At 31.5% G+C, this 24,349-nt stretch overlaps 1 protein-coding gene across 1 annotated transcript; it reads right to left on the bottom strand.

Moving 5' to 3' along the window:
• Positions 1-6,319: 6,319 nt before the first annotated feature.
• Positions 6,320-14,391, bottom strand: LOC133176031 (uncharacterized). Its single transcript, XM_061311206.1, has 11 exons — positions 14,371-14,391; positions 14,152-14,219; positions 13,381-13,413; positions 11,854-12,042; positions 10,408-10,572; positions 9,938-10,108; positions 9,395-9,595; positions 8,757-8,936; positions 8,583-8,642; positions 8,189-8,285; positions 6,320-7,538 (listed from the first exon to the last, which is right to left on the bottom strand). The coding sequence occupies exons 2-11, from the start codon at positions 14,216-14,218 to the stop codon at positions 7,382-7,384; spliced, it is 1,320 nt and encodes a 439-aa protein (XP_061167190.1). The 5' UTR covers position 14,219; positions 14,371-14,391; the 3' UTR covers positions 6,320-7,381.
• Between the last annotated feature and the right edge of the window lie 9,958 nt (positions 14,392-24,349).

Here is a 24,349-nt window from a genome sequence, read left to right as displayed (position 1 = left end):
GTACAGATGGACGACAATATGTGCAGTGAGGGTAGGTACATATTGTCGCCGACGACAATATGTACAAAACGACAATATGTACCGTCACAGGGCGCAAATAACAAATGAGAAAATAGTTACATTTCCTTATCGGATTCTGAATCTTTTATTTGCTGTCCATTTCCTTAATGAAAAGCAATTTTATTTCTTGGTTTGTTTATTGCATTCATTACTGCGTTCTGAATGTGTCATGATCAGAGGTCAAGGTCAACAGATCAAGGGTATTGATTCTAAAATAACGTGGTCACGTCAATTTCCAGTTTTGGCTCTGATTTGTAGGGGGAACAAGAATCTGCTGTGTTGTAGAAGTAAAGATGACAAGTATGATATTTGATAAAGTATTTCTTTAGTCTTATCAATTTGATAACTGACATTAATATCTACATTGTAAATTTCATTTTTTTTTTTTTTTGCAATATATGAGTCAGTCACAGACATGCTTTTTTTAGCTAATTGGCAGTCTTCGGTCGCTGTGATAAGATCTTCAAATCTAGGTTACATTTAGTCAGATTTAAAGTGCTCGCTGTTAGATATGCAGGAGGAAACAGGAAAGTGTTATACAAGTTTTATTTAACATGCATACGAGAACATCTAAAGTTTAACTATTATGCCAAGTGCCCTTGGAAGTTATGAGCACTCATGAAATGCTTTCATGATTTGTCTGTGTGCGTTATGTAAAAAAAAAAATCCCCAACAAACCAATTTTTATTATGTAAACTTCTTTTCTTACTAAAGAGGTCTCAACGAATTATTTCTTTCTTGCACAAAAAATCATATACGCGAATGAAATTTCATTTCAAGATCAAGTAGTATCTATGTAGTGATTTTTTTCTTTTGAAATGAATTATTTTTCACCCTTTTCTTTTGAAAAGAAAGAAAAAAACAAATGTTTATTTATATCTTTTGTAAAGGCAGAATAAGTAAAAATATATAAGTAATTTCAGTAAAATAAAACAATAAACAAATAATTTAAAATAAGCAATGGACTTAACTTAAATATGAGATAAGGTAACTCCAATAATTAAAGAAAATATGCCTGGAAGTCACTGTGTTTCTTGTATATCTTCAAAAATTATGAAAATTGAGATCTGCTTCATACATGTATCCCAAAATAAATAATAAAATTAGAACATCGTTAATATGTACAAAAATATAATAATGATTTGTCTGCTGTTGCTGCTAGCTACAACAAAAGATGTCCCTACAAACAGATTTTGTCGGATAAAATATGTAAAAATTGAAACTAAGTTTCAGGCTTCAAGACATGCAAGATTTAAGGGGAAACATATCTTCCTTTAAACATTAATATATTAAAGCGGCGGAAAAGAAACATGTCATATGTTTAAAGAATTATTTATCCATCTATCATACATTAATAACCTTAACTATATCTTTAAAAAAGTTAAAACAAATAGTTTCTGACAAACATGTGGCATACGGAAAAAAAAAAGAAAGATGACCATACAGATAGCCAGATATTATGCCCTATCAACTGTTTATTTATTCTACTTAAAATTTGCCTCATTTCTAATTTTCACCAAAAATTCTCGGATTTTCCTCTGTGTTATTACCCTTAAAATTCTTAATGGGACCTGATTATCAAAGATATCTTTTGCAATTACTGTCAATCTTCCAGAGATATCAATCGGATAGTTTGAACGAAATGGGCATACCAAACGTCACATTTGTCCAAAGTGATCTCTAAGATAGGGTTGTTTAATTTAGCCAATACATACTTTCTTTTCTAATTTTGACAATTCAAGTAGATAAATGATATTAATTGAATTCTGGAGGTTAAATTTAGATCATATGTACATGTATTCCTTATAGTGAAAGCAAACGTTGAAATGTATAAATAGTATCAAATATTTTTACTATAATTAATTTATTATACAAAATTTATGTAAAACTACATCACTGACCATTTCAAATTGACCAGTGTTTATGCATCTTCTTAGCCAAATTTATTACCTTGTCAATACATTTAAAATATGTTTAAGATTTTACAGTACAATCATGTATTTGTTCTATGGTTTGCCTATGTCTAGAAAGGCAAGAGTGGCAAATTTTATAGTTACATGGGGGAAGAGTTAGTGGAAGATATTTGAGCTTTCGTAGTACCTTTTTATTTTACCATAAACAGGTTTCAATTTCTGGAAAAGAATTTAGTACCTAGTAAATCACATTTAATAAGTTTTGTGTTAGTGTGCCTATAGCCTACTTTTTTAAAAATTTCCCTTCAAACGAAGCAAAACAAGGTCATTGCATATATAGTCTTGCTTTGCTCCAAGTGGTTACTTGTGTTTCCCTTCTTTTATACAAAATTTATTTAATAGTCGTGTATTTACATGTAATAGAATTACCAATACATTGTTCGCTGACATACTAAGCAAAATAGTTCTGGAATTCTCTTTTGATTTCCGAGGATTCGAATTTGGCATTTTGCATTTTCATTGCGAGAAACAAGTAGGAGGCTCTTCATTTGCATTATGCATGTTACTTGTTCATAATCTTTAGAAACGAATTGTCCTTCACATTGCCATACAATTTTAACCTTGTGTTTGATCTTATATATGATCTCTTAACTTATATAAATAACAGTATATGCATAAAAGGGTTATAACATTCACTAGGCAAATGTTAAGTCAACAAACAAAGCAAAACAAATATGCATACAAAAAAAAAGAAACTTCCATTGCATAATGTTCCTTTTGTTAACATAAAAAAAAATTCCGCATAGAAAGGTCTTTAATACTTACCATTTGTAATATTTCCTAAAAATGATTAAAACAACATTCCGTTATATACTGTTATGCGATAAAGTATACTATCGTAGGTCATTCCAGCATTTATTTCTTGTTTTTTCGACTGCATCTTTCAGCAACACACTATATAAAAATGCATCGTGCGTTATCTGACATGCATTCAAAGTATGCTTTACAGAATTCTGAAATCAGCCTCTCCACAGCAATGTGCCTTTCCAATTAATCTGTCATTTTTATGCTCCCCGTGCTTGAATTCTTGCAACTTTTTAAACGTCACAGATATTATGTAAACAGAGGCGGATCCAAGACGTCTTAGAAGGAGGAGGGGTAAGGAAAGGGGTGGGGCAGTGGGTGCAGAGAAAATTATTTGAGGGCCCAGTCCCATTGAAAGAGTTCATAAAATCATCATTTGTCAGTATAATCAGTACACTGTACAACACCTAAAGCAATGGTTGATATCTAAAAAGCAATAATACATAAATATTTAAGTTATACAAGGGTCATGCAAAAGGTTTATGGACTTTCCTCATAACACTTTTATTTAACGTCATATTATAACCAAGGAAGATTGGCGGACAAGGCGAACGAAATACCTATTGTGCGACGAACACGAAGGTTAAAAATCACATCTCAATTATGACAAAATTTTCTCTGATATTTCATCTAAAATTAAAGTATACTTAATGTAAACTCTCAACAATTTGCAAAAATCACTCAAAGAATTATATTATTTGTCTATAAAATAGCATACGCATACTAAAAGAGGGCAAAAAGGATCATTTTCTCATACTATACCACAAGTTTTTCAATATAAGTGGGTCTTTGCTCTATCAAACTTCAAAGTTTGCTTTAAAAAATAGATATTTTGGTTAACAAAAACATGGAGCAAAGACCCACAATACCTTACAAATAAAGTTTGATAACATAACATTCGCATCTTTCAAAGAAATACTCCATTTATTCAAGGGTTATACATTGATTTGGATGTCAACATTAATCAGGAGCTGTGTAATGGTGAGCGTATTAGTCTCAAAGGAAAATGATACTCATGATTTCTATCGCTAGGGTTCGAACCCCACGAATGCCATAATATTTTTTTTAATAAAAGAATATTTTTTTCCTGGAAAATTTTCCTCAGAAAAGTTTTTTTTTATCATAATTTCATAATATTCAATAATGAGAATTTTATTCAAAATAATAATTCACAAGAAAATTATGATTTTTATATATCTCAAACCATAGGCATTCTGCGGGAATTGCTCATACATCTCCTTGAGTAGACATACTTTAACAATAAATCCAAGTATTTTGAATTAAAAAAAATCAAATATATCATTATAAACATCCAAATTATTTAAAATTCAAAACTGCCATATTAGGGTTACGGAGCACGGTCTAAATTGAGTAATTTTCAGACAATACACTTAATTATGTATATCTCTTTTTTTAAATGGCCAACTTTATGAAACTGAACCATGAACCTAGTTGGTTACCAAGATTTTCACAATTTTGGTAGAGGGTTAAGTGTGGTAATTGTCATGTCCACACTTTGCCTATTAAATGCCCATGAGAGAAGAAAAAAAAAAGAATCTTTATAAAAATCATTGCATTCAGTAAATGACAAACAATGTCTAAGCAATTCTTTTCAATTGTTTCTGTGAAGTCAGAAACTATTTAATTTTTTTAACAAAGAGGGTATCATGGACAAAGTTCGTACAATTTTTAGAATAGAATTTCATAAGCAAAAGCTCGCCCAGAACAATATATACAGGGTTCTTCACTAATGAAAATATAACCATGGAGAAAGTTGCGCTAAAACTAAATGCGTGTTCAAGGTTTCTGACCTCACTTACCCAATTGTTGATTTCACAAATATTAAATTCACATATTCCATTGGTAATATAATTTTATACTTTATATCTAAAGAATGAGCTAATGCAGACCTGCACCCAAAAGATTTTTTATTCAAAAAATAACATCAAATACAATAAAATACATATATCAAAAACAATTTTTGGGGGTATATAGTTTTTTTTCCCTGTCCATCTATCTGTTTGTTTGTTTGTCTGTATGTCCGCAAAATCTTTAACCTTGCCAATAACTTAAGATTTCTTGGGCTATGGCTTGCATATTTCACATGTGTATTCCTTAATTGTGAAAAGACCTTCCTTTAGGTACCAACATATTTGACCTCTGCACTTGACCTTGGAGTATGACGCACTCCCGCAAAAACTTACCCAAATTGGCTATAACTTTTGAATAGTTGGTACTAGGGCTTTCGCATGCGTATTCATTGTGACAAGACCTTTAGCTTTCTATGGGTGTAAATATCTTTGACCTTTTGACCCTGACCTTAGAGTTCGACCAAATTATAAAAACCTTTAACCTTGATCACAACTTTTGAACAGTTATCATCAGGACTTTCAAATTCCACAGGTATATTTGATGTGCCAAGACCGTCCTTTGGATACCAACAATTTGGACTTTTTGACATTGACCTTAAAGTTTGATCTACTTTTAAAAAACTTTAACCTTCGCCATAACTTTTGAACAGTCAGTTGGTGCTAAGTTTTTTTTTGGTATGAGTATTTCTAATGACAGGGTCTTCCCCTGCGTACCATTAATTTTGACCCTTTGACCTTGACCTTGGCGTTTGACCCACTTTTAGAAAACTTTAACCTTGACCATAACTTTTGAATTGTTGGTGCTTGGGCTATCATATTTACAGGTATATCCATAGAATCAAGTCCCCTTTTTGGGAAACAACATTTTTGATCACTTGACTTCGCATTTGAGAAACTTTAACTTTCGCCATAAACTGCTATACGGGGGCATCAGTGTTTCATAAACACATCTTGTTTCTCTTAAAATTATTAAAATTTTGTTTTTGCGCCATCTTTTTGATGTCATATCTAACATGTGATGTCATGCTTAATGACAGGTGATGCTTTCAAGCCTGCAAATACCCCTTACAGCTGTAGTTCAGAACTTTATTAGAGGTTTCTCTGTCAAAGTTTAATGTTTGAGGAATATATTTATCGTTACAGATTATAGTCCTTTGAAATAGTTGTGTAACAGGAGAAGTGAAAATGCGACAGACTAAACCAGGATTCGAACCCGGGCCCCCTGAATCTCTAGTCAGGTGCTCTATCAACTGAACCACCAGCGATTGAACCTGTCTAACCGCCACATTCCTACCTCCTTAAAGATATTCGGTCCCCGAGGATACCAAAACAGGCTCTTCCCTGCCAGGTCATTCACCTGTCACTTCAAGGGCATCTCATGGCACCAAGTGTAACAGGAGAGGAGATAAATGCGAGGGACCAGACCGAGATTCGAACCCGGTCTGGTCCGTCGCATTTTTCTCCTCTCCTGTTACACTTGTTTTAACTTTTTTTGGTATTTTGGAAGAGCTAAGACTTTTGACAGACAGTGAATACAAAGTATAGAAAAGAATACAAATACATAAATCCCTTTAAATAATGATCAACTTTGCATTGATGATTTTATTTATTTAATAAACACTTTACAAAATAAAACAAAATATGCATACAAGTTTAGAGACAAAGTTTTACCTATATTCTTAAAATTTTATATTATGGGGCGATAATCTGAAATGGGCCCATGCAGTGATAGTTTTTGCTGGCTATAAAAGTTTTTATTGCAGTTATAAATGTCACTATATTCGTTTAATTCAATCTTCTTTTTTCAAAATAATTGCACTATTTGAGGAAGTTTTTGTGCATCATAAATGAAAAAAATGTAAAAAACAGATTTTATGCAAAATTTATAATAATTATTAGATTTAAGCTATTTTCTACAGCAATTTTCATAGAAAATTAATGTAGCCTCAAACATTGCTTTTCCGTCTTCCGATTTTGTTAGATTTTTATATAACATTTTTTGTGCATTACAGATTTTATAGATTTAAAAATAAATCTGTTGCAATTACTTTTATGTTTAATGATAAAATAAACTGAAATGGTACAATTCTCGATTATTGTCAGTATATGGGGTTTCTGATTCCTTGTCCCCGGGGAAATAAATAATTTCCATTTCTGTACTGGTCTAGATGTTCATTATAATTAAGCATTTTGCCTTTTTTCTTTCCTAGTATTTAAAAAAATATACTTTTAAAAATTATAATCAATTTAGCCCTGACCTGGGGCGTTAACCATGGTGACCTTACATTTCACAAGCATTTTGCTTAGTACATATAACAATTCTTATGCACGATTTCTATGAGTATATACAATTAATGTTCCAACAAGGAGTCCTTTTGAAAAGAGATTTTTTCAGGATTAATGAAGAATATTCAATATATTACCAGATAAGCCCTAGTCCTCGGTATGAACCATAGGTACATGTAAGTTTCACAATTCTGGAGAATTCTCGAGAAATCAAATAGGGAGATAACGAAAAATAATCAAGCTCAAAAGCTGAAAGGCAAAATGGATTTCATTGCATTTGTCAGTCATGATTTTTAATATAAATTCATGCAATTCTTCTAACTTCAAATAAATCCCTTTGTCAAATCTCTGGAATATATATATATAAACGCCCATGTCTCTGAATGGTTATTGCACATCATTTATCATACAGTAGACATTGGTATCGCCATGGTCACACCCTTCTTTGGAGATAGTCTTCTCTGGAAACTTCAAGCATGTGTATCCATTACCCAATGAGTCATTCTTCTCTAGTTTCTTTGGTTTTACGTAGTTATTTTCATTCCTGTAAAAGAAAAAAAAAATGAAAATTGAAAACTTTACAATGCACAACAAGTATGAAAATTTATTGTAAAATGATTAAATATAGCACATTTTTTTTTTTTTTTTTTTTTTTTTTTTTTAGTTTAGGTATGTCCATTTCTCTGTGTAAAACTCATTATCCTCCCTGAACCAATGTAATTTCTTTATCATTACCTGTCCACATCATTTTCCCTCTGAGCACTACAACTAATTATTGTTATAATGAAGGAAAACTATGCTATGAAATATTCAGAATTATACCATTTGTGTGCTTACATTTTCAAATTTAATTTTTAAATATTATTAGCATGTTAGCTTAAATACAATTATTGTCAGCTTAATTTGCAATGAGTTTAATTTCAAACATGACTTTCCTCTCCAAATGGAATACGGTACAAATATGGTTTTGTATCTATATATCTCGATAACTAAATCTTTCAAAAATTGTGATTCAATAATTAAATACTAGTAGATCATAGCGTTTGGACCAAAAGCAGGAAAAGGAACTGAATTTAAAGGGGAGAAAACGGGCAGATATATCTTAACCACATATTAAACAATTATGGGCATATTATGTTTATTAATATTTAATTAATTATCTTTCTACTTACATGTAATATGTTTCATACAAACCTTTTCAAGAAAGTAACAATTATAAGCGTTGATGCAATTATCATTAGTGGTATCATTACAACTGCAGTGACAATAACAGGAATATTAGATTGGCTGCCTGAAATTAATAAAGATTTCTGTGCATGAAGATTGAAATAAGATATATTCCAAAAAACGATTTGAGACTTTCGGATGGAGCTAGAACTGATGACTATACTATATTGAAATGGAAAGTTATTCACCAGCATTTATTACGGACCCTGAAACGTTCTACTTTGAATTCGCAGATACATGCTGCACATAAGCTACAAACACGCTACACGGCTCATAGAAAAACCAAAGGCCTATTAAAGCTACACGATTTTTTGGGTTGAAGCATGATTCAGGGCTTATAATATTTGGTATATATACTCACTGTGCAATAAAGAAGACTCAACTGAGTTATCCTTTCCGTCAGTGCATGGAACATTGTTTTCTAAAAGGCAGTGGCAAGATTTTAATGTGTGGATTCATGTGAAAACATGTAAACAAACAAGAAGTCATACTTTCTATTAAAAAATAAATTATTAAATGTAATCTATTTTAATACCCAAGCAATATCGTTCTTCGCATTTTTTCAAAGGTTTCAGGCAATACGCCATATAACGTCCACAGTTCCTCACATATATGTGGCTTCTTTCGTGGCAGCAAGATTTTGTGTTTCCTAATCCGAATCCAGAAACACAGATATCTCTTTTCACAATACCTTCATTTTCAGTAGGATGTATACCTTAAAGTGGACGCAGAACATAATTTGTCACTGTCAAGAGCAGTATAAGCATGGACATTATAAAAACTGTTTATGTTTTAATTTCATATCGAAGATATATTTTTTTTAAAAAGTGTTAAAGTTCTTTATAGATACACATGATGATTATCGAAGATAAGTTTAAATGAAGACCTTTAAACCATGCTTATAGACACCCAGTATAAAACACATATTCAATTAATTTTCATAGACATTTGCTCCTAAAATATATGTTTTAAGAGATTTCATCCTTACAGTGTGCGCCAGGCACTGATTTGGTTTCCACTACCATGTCATAATCTCTATGCTTTATAAAATTATTCACGTACTAAACGGGCTTAAAGGTGTGAAAGCATCGATGACGCAAGAGAGAACTAAAACAATTTTCATACATTTTAACTTTGACAGTGATAGATTTTAAGAAAAAGCATAATTTGTACCGTCCATCCAAACAGGGCGTATAGCGGCACAAGAAAGAACATCTGGACATCTGTTTAGGAGCTTCGGTTCTGCTGCTTCTGCCTTATACCACCCCGGAAACAAGTCTCGGTCACAAGATTGCAAAAAATGTGTGTATTTGCAATTTTCACCCCTTCCTTTTACATATGGAATTCTGGGAAGGTTTCTCGACGTACACGGATCTATTGAAAAATGAAATTGTTTTCATTTGTTCGAGAAATTATAATTACCTAAGTTATGAGATGACCCAATTCCATTTAAATTCACGTAGTTAAAGTTATCAATGTATAAATTAAAAAGGGGAATTTTTTCATATAGTATACATGTAAGAATAAAGACGCATCATTTTGTGAATAAACTTTTAAAGATAAAGAAAGGAGCTGTTCTTGATGTACAAGTACATGTACTTCTTGGCTCAGCTCTAAGCACATGACTTTTCCTTGTTCTACATTTAACAATACTTTATTGTGGCGAAAGGAAGAAAGGAAAACGAAAAATATCAAGTGTAATTCCTCATTACTTACCAGTTTTACAAATTTCAGCTAAGAGTTGATTTTGAGAGTATACTCCGGATGATGGTTCTTTAGTTTTTCCAGATACACCCCCTCTTATTTTTTCTGTTTGTTTGGTTACCATTGGGGGTGTGGTATCCTGGGGAGAGCTAGGGATCTGCTCACAAGTAACATCTCTTTCACCTTGATAATCAAAAAGATACATGTATTTCCTTGAAGAAAACAACACTTTTCTCCGATGTATCTAATACTATTAACGGAAACCCATATTAACGAATGCTTTACCAATACATGTATGTTCCGTACAATTTAGAGATACTATGTGTTCTTTAGGAGAAAGTATTGATACTTCTGATAAACAGAAAAATAAACACAATTTTGAGAAGTGAAGTTCCTGCTTCACTGAGATAAAAGAATTAAACTTTAAACTATGGTTCAAAATGTGTCAGGGATTAAATGAAGGGAAAGTCTTAAATGATTACCAAAGCAATATCTTTCGGAACAAGCACCCAATGAAGGAAGACAGTACGCATTGAATGATCCACACTGCTTTATTATGATAGTAACTCGTCTGGCACATGTATTTTTGAAACCAATTTTACAAACGGTTCTTTCTACCTCTTCGTTCTTCTTAGTCGGAAGAGTTCCTAAGAATTATAATAATGGATGCCACAAATAGTAAACAGTTACATATTTCTTTTCATTGAAAATTTATTCTATACACAGACATTCAGATGGCTTTAATCCGACTTACAAAAAAATTCGGGTGTTAAAAAAATAAAGATATGGAACTCCTTACATAGGGTACCCACTTTCGCCAACAAAATACTTTTAAATCAAATGATCTAAAACTTTACTTTCTATTCATATCTATTCACATATAAACAATCTACGTTACTACTAAAGTTCATTCCGAAATTCCATACACTTCCCGATATATTCTGAAATCAATTCCAAAATTGACCTTATTTTTTTTACTGGACATTAGCTTGGGACTCTGAATACTTACATTAATTGTAAAGTGGGAACTGACGAGACAAATTTTTCCCGGAATTGATTCTTTACTCTCTGAATATTTGTTTATTAGCACTCAGTCTTTACAAAATTTTATCTGATTTGATAATATGATTTTACTAAGTTACAACCAGCATATTAGCAGTCTAATTTTTAAAAAAAAAAATGAAAAATAATAATATACATTTCGGGAAAATTTCGTTCAATCATAGTTCTTTTTACATTAATAAATAACATGGATGTGCAGTTGTTGAAGCAGACGTTTTCTAAATTATTATTTGCGAAAGGAATTATTACTGACTTAACCTTAAGATCTGGAGTAAAAAATCAACTTTAAAATGTTGAAAGATTGTGCAAACAATATGCAGCTGTTTGCTGCAGTTCAAACACCGTCTGTATACATGTGAATAACCAGGGGCCCAATCTAATGATGAGTAAAAAACATTAGATCAATTTTGGAATTGATTTCAGCATATCTCGGGAAGTATACTGAATTTCGGAATGAACTTTGGTAGTAATGTAAATTGTTTTTATATGAATAGATATGAATAAAAAGTAAAATTTTAGAGCATTCGATTTAAAAGTATTTATTACCGGTAGTGAAAGTGGGTACCTTATGTAAGGAGTTCCATACCTTTATCTCTCTTATACACCCCGACTTTTTTAAAGTCATATTTAAACGATCCAAAGGCCTGTGATTCTATATTAATAATTGGTTATTCTTTTAGCACAAAACTTGATACAATGCAATTAGAAATATTAATATGATTTGGTTTTTTTTCTGACCGAAAAAACCAAACAGACAAAGAAAAAAAGATTGAACAAGTGCTTCGATTTTACAGTAATTCAAATTTATTTATCAATTGAAAATCAAACAAATATTTTCTTTCTTGCATTTTTTTTTTTTTGGTTACCGTTTAACCATGAGGGGTATACGGCTCCACATTCCATTAAACTTGGAGGATAATTCAGCATGTCTTCTTTAAATCTGTACCACCCTGGGGTTATGAAGCGATCGCAGTATGGACTGTTATTGTAGGGACAGTTTTTGGCTCTTATTTGTGGCTGGTAAGGTGCTGTCGTGTTTGCGACTTGACAGGGATCTATATAAGAAACAGCCGTGTAATTAACAACATGTACATGTTCCAAATGAATAAAGAACTAATATGATAAGTGCCTCAAAAGAATCTTAAAATAAATATCTTAATTTTACTTAATATACATGTATAGGTTTACTTTGCACAGCTATATACATGACGGTTATTCGTAATTTTCAATTTGATCAAAATGCCATTGGTTTAGAAATATGACATCGTGAAGATCACAATTCCCCCCGTCAATTTAGCATGTTTTGTCTTAAATTGTTCATTTTCAAGCATTTTTTCTTCTAGAAAATATTGAGCGCAGACTTGGACAGACTTTATATTTTCACAAAAGATGTATCTATTCAAGCCTAAATACGGATAGAAAAATTTTGCATGTTCAAAGCTGAATGTTTCCCATAGGGAAATTACAAGAAAAAGGCGCATTTGTGCCTTATTTTGATTGGATTACAAAAATATTCTCATTTCCAACGCCATTTACAGCCAGTGAGTGCATAAAATAAGACAAACATATTGACATTATCGCCAATAACAACTTCTCTTCATAAAAAAAAAAATCAATTTAACAAACCTGAATACGCATTTAGAAATGTTGATTTCTGGGGAGGGGGAGGGGATTCACTCATCATATAGTCCTTTATTTTAAAGTTACCATATGTAGGAATTGTTAAGTAAATTATGTGAATGTGTTCATCCAAGCAACAACAGGAACGACAGATTAAATTTGAAAGAGAAGAGGCCTACAAAATAAGTGCTGAATGCAGAAAGAACTCTTTTCAAATATCTCTTTATAGCGAGCGCAGCGAGCAGCGCGAAGCGAGCTCAATAGACTAACGTGTAAGAACAGAGGAAATTCGGAATGAAATCTGTACATACGTCAGGCAAATTTTCTTGGGCAACATTCCCAGAATTCCTTTGCTATCAGGGTTCCATGCGAAATTATTACAAAACGTACAAAAGACCAAGGATAATTGTTCCTTACCAAGAGATACGTTTACTTTTATTTCTTTGCAGAGAGCTTATGAGAAACAAAAAATAGTTGCATCTACTCTACAACGTATTTCATTTAATTTTTTCACAAGAACTGTTGAACCAGACGTTCGGCTGTCTCCGTAAATTCCGTCGTCATCTGACGTCACAGTCTAGACTGTGTCTCGTGCGATTTGGAGCTAACGTTACAAGTGTAAGCTGTGTATATTATAGGTTTTTGATGGTACAACTGCGCTCGCCCTAACGGTCACACCGTAAAACATATTATTCTCCTTCACAGGTTTATTCATACTTGGATCAATCATAATCTAGACAATAGGTATTAAAATAACTTCGCCTTTTACTTACCATCCGTTTTACAAAACCACATCCTACCTGCGTCTGAAAAAAATGTCAACTTCTGAAAATCCTTTAGGAAGCATATTATAAACTCGTTTATTCATAATTCATCTACATTTTGTCATTTAAAACTACATATTTACTGTATATGATGAATAATTGGTGTTTATTTACATATACATTTTCAGGAAATGCCTACATTGTGCATATTGTCTTCAACATTTTACGTAAGTAGAGAAAATGACTCATTTATTATGTATCAGAGCAGATGGGTAAAAGATTTAGATTTACGTATTATTTTTCACAAAATCTTTTAGATTAATACTGTCATTATGGCTACATTTAGCTTGTTGTATACTTTTCAGGCATGGACGACAGACAGAAGCCAGGCAGCTTCATGAGATCTATCTGAGATTCTTATATCACTGTCATAGCAGACGTATTCTTTTAAATACTCCAGTTCACACTCGTAAATCACTTTTTGCCTACTTATCCAAACTAGATATATTATTATATAAAATATAAACAAAACACTAATGTACTTATACACTACATGTGAAAATCTTATGATGTACTTCGTTTTGTCTGATATTTATGAAACATTACACCATAATTACATGTAAAAGTAGCTCAACATAAATTTAATTTGTTTGATAACTTTATTTTGGCGTTTTTGAGTTCCTGTTGTTTTCTAAGTTTGATAATCATATATATTACTATTTCAAGTACTGATATTTACATATTTATATTAAATATGAAATGGAAAATATGAAAATTTACCTGTCACACGGACAGACACTATGCTAAACAGCGTAATAATCTTTGTTGTCAATAATTGAGACCCCATCCTCAATATGAAAACAAGCAATAAAATATAATCTTTATGGCTTTGACAGTGAATATGGAATCTTTATCTATTGAATATATAGAATCATTTTATTAATATAAATTTCTCAGCAAACTAGAAAAAAATCTTAAATATCTCAAAAACTTTATTACCTTTGTTAGAAAAATAGACGTCAAAATCCTGGCGTGACCGCCATCTTACTCTGTTTCTTCCTTTCAGGAAGGAAAACGTATGGTGGCGAGATGTTCTAAAATTAGGGCAATTCATCGTAAACAAATCGCCCAATGTTTGCTCTAATTTTGTGTTTAAGAAACTTGTTTCGGTTGGGTTAGAGTTTAATATTATTTAGGAAGTTACAAACGAAAGAAATACAACTTGCACAAATTTATTAATAAATTGAAATAACTAAATCAGATAATACATGATGCATTATATAGTTATTGACGTATTCAACTGATAGGCAATTGCGTAAGTCTTCCTTTCTTTAAATTATGATGCGGAGTTTCGAGTTTTCACATTTCATTCGGTACATGAATTGACATGTAGATCAAAACACTTTCTCTCTTTTTTATTGAATATTTTTAAGCTCTTTCATTGCGATTTAGACCTACTTTAATGGAATTAAAAAAGTTATTTTTGTCCATTGAAGCACTCGTTTGAGATGCCATATGTTTGTAAAGTTCATATAGCATCCAAAGGAAATAAAAAAAAAAAAACAAAAAAACAAAAAACAAAAAAAAAAAAAAAAAAAAAAACAAACAAACAAACAAACATAAATAAATAAATAAATAATGATAATAATGATGCATTTAAATAAGATGAATACACGTAAAATACTAGGACTATTATAGTTAGAAGCTAATTTATTGTTTACTGAGTTAGAAAATAAAGATATAAAAATCAATATTGACGATCACGTTACGAAAATATGCACCACTTATGATAACATAATGGTGGTACATATATGAATGATATAATATATTTTGATTAAATATCATTTTCCCCCTTTTAATCACTGCTGATGCATATCCTCTGTTCATTGCTAGCTTATTAAGGGCAAACAATGAATCAATGCTCAGTTGATTAAGGCAACTAAAAAAAAGCTGTGATTATTAAAGGGTTACAACTGCTTCCAATTCTAATTTAACGAGCAAGGTCATCTTCACTCAACTGCTTATTCTGTATCTTCTAACCGCTATTATTTAAGTATGTGGAACATTGTTATTTTGTATCTAAATGTATCTGTGTTTCAATGAAATTACTTTTAAGCATTGTATATTCAGATAATCAGAATGGATTGGGTAAAAGGCAATGGCTATAAATACCCTCTACATAAATCAATGACATTACGCATCTATGTCATATGAAATACACTGGATCATGAAATGCGTGCACGTGATCTCAGCCACAACAAATTTAATTTAAATTCTAGATTTTTTGATTGATGATTTTTTTTTTTTTTTACATATTTCCATAAAAAATATTTTTTAAACATTTTGTTTCCTTTTCTACTATCCGATATATTATTGTATGAGCAAATCAAATTGATATTGTAGTTGTGATATATCTGATATTACAGTGATACTGCCGAGTTTAAATTGAACTAAATTAAGGTGAGGAATTTACAGAATTTACAGATGGCAAATATCAATCTGAAGAAATGGGGTTAAGCGCAATTGGTATTTGCTGTTATCTACAAAGTTTCTTTCAATTCGGCGTGTTGATATATATTTTTTTAAATGTCGAAGAACATGACATTGTCTTTTTATGATATTGTTCGTTTGAGTAGACGCAGTTATGATTGCAGTTCGTTTTACACACTGGCACAGATCAAACCTCTAGAATATGAAAACTCGTAAAAAAGTGTGTGTGTGTATATATATATATATATATATATATATATATATATATATATATATATATATATATATATATATATATATATATATATATATATATATATATATATATATATATATCTATCTATCTATCTATCTATCTATCTATATATATATATATATATATATATATATATATATATATATATATATATATATATATATACATGTTTATATATTTATATATAGTGGTATTGTAGTAAAAGTCCATGGTATAGGTAGGTTATAAATTAAAATTAAACCACCAAATTGGAACCAAAATTTAAGCAGTTCAAGTGTTTTCTTTATACTTTGAGAAAAATAATTATCATTTACTATTCTTTTATTTTGTTTTTGCATATATTTCTTTGCAGAGAAATATATTCATACAGACAATCTCCTGCAGAAATATAAATTATGTAAGTTTTAGACTTATATGTTAAGACCGGATATCTCTTATATAAGTCTAAGAGATAATTTATATGTAAATTTATTGCCTAAAAGAAATTGAGCTTTGTTTATGATATATTTTGCCTAACCCCCTTACACCTATACTACTATCAAAAGCACGATATTAAGAATTCCTAATAAATTTATCATCAAGTCTTTTTATTTTAATTACTTTATATTAATTATCTTTAAATTATCATTACAGATATCTGTTTAGAAGAGCCAAGAGATTGAACTTTTTCTATCAAAATAGTTTACTTCCTAAAATAATTATATTATTTCTTCCCGTAATGAAGAGATGTAACTCTTATTAACATTTTAACCATATACCACAGCTTTCAGTCACTGACGTTAAAAAATGTTAATTCATATCACCTCTTTGTCTTGTCTAGTTCAGGTATTCAACCATAGACACAATGAAAATAAGCACACATACCTGACCTAACTACTTATTCAAATACGATATGTTCAGCTTTCTAAACAATCGATTCCAAGTGCCACAGTTTCGCAAGTGAGTTAAGTGAGTAGGCTATTTTTTGTTCTTTATAGCATTGTGTTGTAATGAAGGAATTACGTCATAATATGATTTTTGAATGTGTACTGGCTTTCACTTTTTGTGGGTATGAAGTATTTTTAAAAAAGTATGTATAAAAAATGAAATTAAACTTTCCCTGTTTGATATTAAATATACCTGTCATGCACTTTATATTAGCTCATTTGCATAGAAACACCTATACCTAGCCTTAACTCACTTGTATTCACATGTACAAGGAAAAGTGAAATAGGCTTGTGCTGATGTTCTTTCTTTGCACTGACTGTGCATCATTGAATATTAAGAATTTCTATTATACATATTTTTAACTACAGAGGAAAGACACAAAATATCTCTAACACGAAAACAATATCAAAGACAAAAAAAGACAACTATGCAAAAATAATTACTCCGCTTAAATTAGCTTAACCAACATGCTTAGATACTACCCCACAATTCAAACATATATGGTTAGCTTTAAAACCATCTTCTTTACAAAAATGTAGCTAGGGTAAGGTTATGATTATGATGCAGTCTCTCATAGAAACACAGCTAATCTGCTTTGGAAAGATTGATGTGGTATATTATTCTTATAAAAAAAAACAATCCATTACAATATTCTATAATTACTCCTCTTCAAAGAAAGAAAGAAAGAAGGAAAAAAGATAGATAGATAGATAGATAGATAGATAGATAGATAGATGGATAGATAGGGTGGACGTGCTGTCCATATAGGAATTTTAGATAGATCGATATCTTTGACGTGCTGTCCATATATGTTTTTTTCCGATAGTTTTCTCTTTCATAATTTATGATGTTATTATTCATTTTATATGTATTTGTCGTATATTTTGTCTGATAGGTAAAATAATATGTACCATTTTGTTCTTTCTTGACACAAATGCCAATTTGTTTTATGTTTTACATGTATATAAAGATTTCGACGTGAACATAGCTATGTTGTTCTTCTTTTCGACAATATATGGATACATATATCACCTAAGGTACCTATAAATGAATTTTATTTCAATACATCTTAAGAATTATGTATAATTTACACCGATGAGAAGACAGAAAAAGGAAAGTACTGTTTTTTTTTTCTATTTTCTTTGAAATGCTTTGAGAGCATTTGATAGCAAGTGACATGTACGATGTCATTCTCCATTGTCCTATTAATATATGTATTTTATTATATACCTGGAGTAACCGTCCATTTTGTGCCTCTAAAATTGCATTTTACATCGATTTTCCTTTTTTAAGACTTTTTGAATACGAGGGTTGTTCGAAAAGTTCGCGGAAAATGTCAATCTACGTTATACATCTGTCAAGAAATTTAAAATAAGCATATTATTATATGTAGAAATATATATTTTGTTGATGTGTGAAGTTTCATTCCATTCGATTTAAAAGAAATCAATTTACTTCATTTTAAAACAAACATGTTTGATAACCCCGGAACACAATTAACAACATTATAACGTCAAAAATATTGCGTCTTGAGGTTCTCAAAATATTCTCCCTATACATTTCCAGAACATAATTTTATTTGTCAATGTTTTTCTATTTTTACCGCATAACTATGCTTTCACAAGATCAACAACCGTGAAGCGCCTTTCTCCTTCCAAGACCTTACTAACTTTACATTTTTTTGTTAGAATTTTACAGATAATCCGTTTCCTCACAGATCGTCCTCTTCTAGATCTGATAAAAAGCCCATATCATTCAATTACAGCCTGGGCCATTTGCACCCCCCCCCCCACCCACCCACCCACACACACATGCGTTTGAGATATTTCATGTTTCCTCCAAAAATTTTAGATTTTATTCTGACGTTTTCCAGAGTAGAACAGAATATCGTTAACTGCTGCTCCGTGACGTTCTAGGACATCATTTTTTTTTTTTTTTTTTTTTTTTTTTTTTTGCCTTTTTTCATTGAGGACTACCTTTCTTCAGAAATTGATTTCTTTTTCATGAAGCAAATTATTAATTTATGATTTGGAATATGAAACGATGTAACGATTCTTAATTTGATCGTCAAGATTTTTTGGTTTTGAGCCATTTTACAGAGGTAATGATTACAGGCATTATTTAGTGTATTTTATTTGTAAATTACTAAATATTGACTTGCTCCGCAAACCAATTTTTGCAGCTTTTAAACTCCTAATAAGTTTGAATTGAATCAAAATATTTTAAATTTTTTAATACAAATCATTTGAATTTACTGGTAACATATTTCTACCAAATTTGGATATTATATGACGTTACATAAAAAAAATATGACAGAAGTCCACGAACCTTCCAAACAACCCTCGAAAATAGCATATTTAAATATAAATCTAATCAATTCAGTATGAAAATCAGATTTCAGGATTCTAAATACTGTTTTAACCTTTACAGGAATAATGTATATGGTTGTTTAGCTATCCTCACATTTTTTTATCTTCCATGCATAAAAATATTTAAGATTTTCGATCTTCATTATATACAAAAGAACACAATACATGTAGCTTCTTCCAAGCTTTTACGTAGTCAATTTAAAAATAAATATCATTCCGTCTTGGCACGTAAAAATTATGAACTCCAAAGAAATGATCTGATTAAATGATATTCTTAAACTTAATCAGCGGACTAATACTGACTTTCTTCTTTTATTATAAGGAATTGATTCTTTCTACTACTATATCCCCAACAATATTGTTGATACCCTGTATCATCAAGTTATTCGTCTGTGACACGCCTCCTTTCACAAATTACTCGTACGTTGAACATGTTCTTGCGTATTAGGTTAACTAGGAGACACATCACACATAAAAAATATCCTTCTTTGAAGACAGTTGTGTGATACTCACAGTTTATGACACATAGGGTGTTTGTAACTCTATTTTTCCTGTTTTTATACCCCCGCTTCGAAAGATAGGGGATATACTGTTTTACCCTTGTCAATCTGTTTGTCTCTCTGTAACAAATTTTCGTCGCAGTTTTCTCATTGACTACACCTCGTAGATACTTGAAAGTTTAGCACACTCTGTTTTGGCATGCCATATGGTGGGATTCATTTTTGTACGAGTCCGATGTAAACTTCCTGTTTATCCGTGCTTCTGTCCGTTCTAAATTTCCAGTCGCATTTTTCTCACTTACTCTGGGCAGATGCTTGAAGTTTTAGCACACTCTTTATTTAGGCATGTCATATGTTTTGAATAGTTTAATATTTGTACGAATCTTGTGTTTATTCACATGAGAAGGTATATTCACATCACAGCGGGGAACCTCTGCCATTCAGTTAACTGAATGGTCACTTCAAAGTATTGAAAGGTCACCGAATGACAGAGCTTTAATTTGCCATTCACCTTTTAGTACACTTTCAGTCACCTTTCAGTTAACTGAATGGCAGAGTTTCATATATACTGTGAAAGGACTATTGCTTTAACTTTATATTATACTTGAACATTGATAAGAAAGTCAATTTTTGTTGGTATCATCCACAGACGCACTAGGAAATAAACATTTAGATGTATATTGCCTCTTCACAAAGACTAATATCCTAATTTTCTAGAACATACTTGATACATTTGAATACAGGTAAACTATAATCCATATATTATTGCATCTTTCACTATCTCAACTTTCTCTTTATGATATTCACACTCCCTAATGAAGGAAAGCCAAGTAAGGAGGTAATGGGATACCTCATGGGTCACTTCAAATGCGGTTCACTTATGGATATATAATCTCAGTTTGGTAAGGTTTTTATAGACAAAATAGTGGTAAGCTGAATATAATCTAGATAATAATTGCATTTTCTTGATTACACTAGTTGATATCACAAGAGATATGCCCGAGTCTAACGAGTTCTCTCAAAAAGCCACAGGTAAAAAAAAAATTAACATCATAAGCTTCAATATTTAAAAAAAGTATCAAGGGATTATAATGAATCATTATTTGGATGATTCCGTCTTAAAATAAAATTGGAATTCCTAGGCTGTCTTAAAGAATTCTGATTAATGTTGATAGACAAATATCTATGCCATGATCACTACTTGTTCCTGACTGAAAACTAAAATATTGTTTCTGTAATATATTTAAGGTTTAGCAAGACATATGAGCCCTTGGGACTGTACATATGTATGCCCCGAGGTAATTCAAGGGGCAGGGGATTTTGATGTCTCCGAGCCCGATGTTTATTCACAAAGTATTATATATTAGGCATAAAACTGGAGGGAATGGATCTCGGAAACTAGAGAAGGTACATCACCATTTTTTCCACAGAAGTGTTAGCTGACCGCTAGAACCCTACCCCCAAAATTTCAGATCTTGGGGCAGGGGCCTTTGATGTCTCCGAGTCCGAGGTTTTTATGCCCCTATAGTTGAAGATTCAGGGGCATATGGTTTTTGCTCTGTCTGTCTGTCTATCTCTTTGTCTGTTCGTCCGCAAAAACTTTACCTTGCCCATAACTTTTCATTGGTTGGAGATACGGTTTCCATATTTCATGTGTATTTCTCGTGACAAGTCCTTTCTTTGGGTACCAACATATTTGACCTCCTTACCTTTAAGTTTGATCTACTTTTGCACTTTAACCTTGGACCTAACTAGTAAACGGTTGATGCTAGGCTTTCACATTAGTATTCCTTGTGACAAGGCCATCCCTTGGATACCAACAGTTTTGACCCTTTGACTTTGTCCTTCGAGTTTGATCTACTTTGGAAAAAAAACTTTTACCTTGGCTATAACTTTAGAACGGCTTAGGCTAGGGCTCTCAAATTTTACAGGTCTATTTCATGTGACAAGACCTTCCCTTGGGTTTCATTTATTTTGACCCTTTGACCTCGACCTTTAAGATTGACCTATATTTGTAAGGTTTCAACCTTGGCTATAACTTATAAACAGTTGTTGCTAGGGCTTTGATATTTTACATGTGTATTTCTTGTGACTTTTCATTGGGTAAAATTATTTTTGATCAATAGACCTTGATCTTGGAGTTTGACTTGCAATTGAGAAACTTGAGCCTTCGCCATGAGCTGCGGTACGGGGCATAAGTGTTCCAGAAACACATCTTGTTTCACTCAATATTATATAGTAGGAATAAAACTTGAAGGAATGGATTTCGGAAGCTAAAGATGGTACTATCACCATTTTTCAAAGAGGTGGTAGCTGACCAATTAAACTCTACTCTCAAAATTTCAGACCCTGGGGACAGTGGACTTAGAAGTCTTCGATCCCGATGTTTATTCACTTACTATTATATAGTAGGCATAAAGATTGAGGTGTAGATCTCAGAACACTAAAGATGGTACCATCACACATCACCATTTTTTTCACAGACGTCTTATCTGACCACTGGTACCCTACCCTCAATATTTCAGACCCTGTGACACGTTAAAATTATGAATTGCAAAATGCGTTTTAGAACGCAGTTCGCGTTTGAATTGCGAATTGCGAACTGCGTTCCAAAATCTGGTAGCGCTGGCCCTCTCATGAATATAAGCTACAACTTGAATCTTCCAAAAAAAAGGTTTTATGGTTCGTGGTTCTGAAGTAAAAGGCTGATGTTATAATAATGACTTAAAAAATCGATTAAGGAAGTATTCCTTAATACCTGGCATAAGTACATGTATTTATAAGTAGTAATTTAGGTTACCAATAGTTTCGATATTGTTTTATTGAGTATGTTACGATATCTTACAAAGGTAACTGTGAATATGATATTATACTGCCTCAAAAACTCACCTCGATATTAAACAATATATGCACATGTTCATACACCGGAATAAAGCAAAACTTTATATAGGGATCTTCTTGGATTTATGAGAGAATAAGTTCAATATGAACATGATGAAGTACATATTTCAATTTCTTTTACATTATGAAATAAAATGATTTGTCAAAACTATGTATATAACTGCTTAGCTTCATCAAGAGCATGAATTAAAATATCAATTTTCAACTTTTTTTATGTAGTTAATGAATCAACAATATATCAGATATATTTTTAAAACTGTTTTAGGCGTATGTTCTACGCAATGGCATTTATGCCTTCAGAATATACATCTAGACGACCGTTTTGCTTCTAGCTATTTGTTGGTAAAAATGAGGTTCATCTTTACCAGTTTGTTCGTAAAATCGAGTATTGCCATTATCCAGGTGCTCATAAAGACGAGTTTCTTCTTCACCAAGACGCTGATAAATATTTTCATCTTTTGAATTTCGTTTCGACATTTTTTGTTCGTAAAAACGAGTGTTGCCTTCATCAAGATGTTCGTAATATCGAGTTTCTTCTTCGCCAAGGCGTTGGTAATGATTTTCATTTAAATTTGAGTCGACATTATTTCATCTAATTCGGTAATACAAGTATACTCATTTTTATCAATAGTTTGTCCTTCTGGTAGTTCTCTGTTTTCATTTTCACAAATTGAATGTTTTGCTTTAGAGCTTGCCAGACCTGTTACAGACTGATTTTCATGGCAGGGTTCTTCTGACTTGTCACACATTCTTTTTTTCTTCTTGTTGGATGCTCTTTGTAAATCATTACACAATAAAAAAAAGTAATCATGATTTATTTTAATAACTCTGTCATTAAAAAGCAATCAATTACACGTTTATGCCAAAAATCAGGAAATGTAAATTAGTATACTGCTGTTGTTTCATAATGATGCATTTCAAAGTTATAATTACTTACAAACGACAACGCCAAAACACAACAACCATGACTATAATGGATACTAAGACCGACACTACCACAATAAAAGCATAGCCTGGGATTGTAAACTTCTCAGATGATGTTGGTGCCACTAAGTCACAGTCCTCTTCGGAATAAACAGAAACATCAGTGTCACGACCTGAGGATTTTATAACCATTACACAGAATATTTGAAAAATGTAAGACAAAAAATTTCTTTTTGATGAAGATTACACATTATTCTGTACAATTTGATAGAAAGAGGTAGGTTTAGAATATATGTAAAATGGTCCAATCTATAGACTTGTGAATAAAAGAATTGTCGCCCAATACCCCCACGGACTTGACGCTTTCTTTACAATTAGAAAATTCTGTCTGAGAGTCCAAGACGTGGAAAAAATTGAACATTTATTTTAATTTATAACCATAGACAGAAAAAAGTATCTTTGAATAAAAGTATTCCATCCTTAGTAGCCTCAGATTTGATAAAAATGGATGCATAAAAATAAATTTACGGATTGACCACTCAGTATATTTAATGATAATTCCCATTCATAACTATCAGTTGTAAGACTATAAGAATGTTGTAAGAATGTGT

The sequence above is a fragment of the Saccostrea echinata genome, unplaced genomic scaffold, assembly GCF_033153115.1.
Source record: "Saccostrea echinata isolate AGI-Se365-2 ecotype Australia unplaced genomic scaffold, CSIRO_AGI_Sech_v1 ptg000065l, whole genome shotgun sequence".
Lineage (NCBI taxonomy): Eukaryota > Metazoa > Mollusca > Bivalvia > Ostreida > Ostreidae > Saccostrea > Saccostrea echinata.
The sequence above is the reverse complement of the archived record's forward strand: the minus strand, read 5'-3'. Positions and strand labels throughout refer to the sequence as shown.

Bases quoted from the DNA above. Each gene is read 5' to 3' on its own strand.
- LOC133176031 (XM_061311206.1), bottom strand. From the start codon at position 14,218: ATGGGGTCTCAATTATTGACAACAAAGATTATTACGCTGTTTAGCATA. The intron at 9,596-9,937 runs GTAAGTAATGAG...ATTTTTCAATAG, and splicing joins AGCTGAAATTTGTAAAACTG to ATCCGTGTACGTCGAGAAAC. The intron at 7,539-8,188 runs GTTTGTATGAAA...TTTCTTTTACAG, and splicing joins ATTGTTACTTTCTTGAAAAG to GAATGAAAATAACTACGTAA.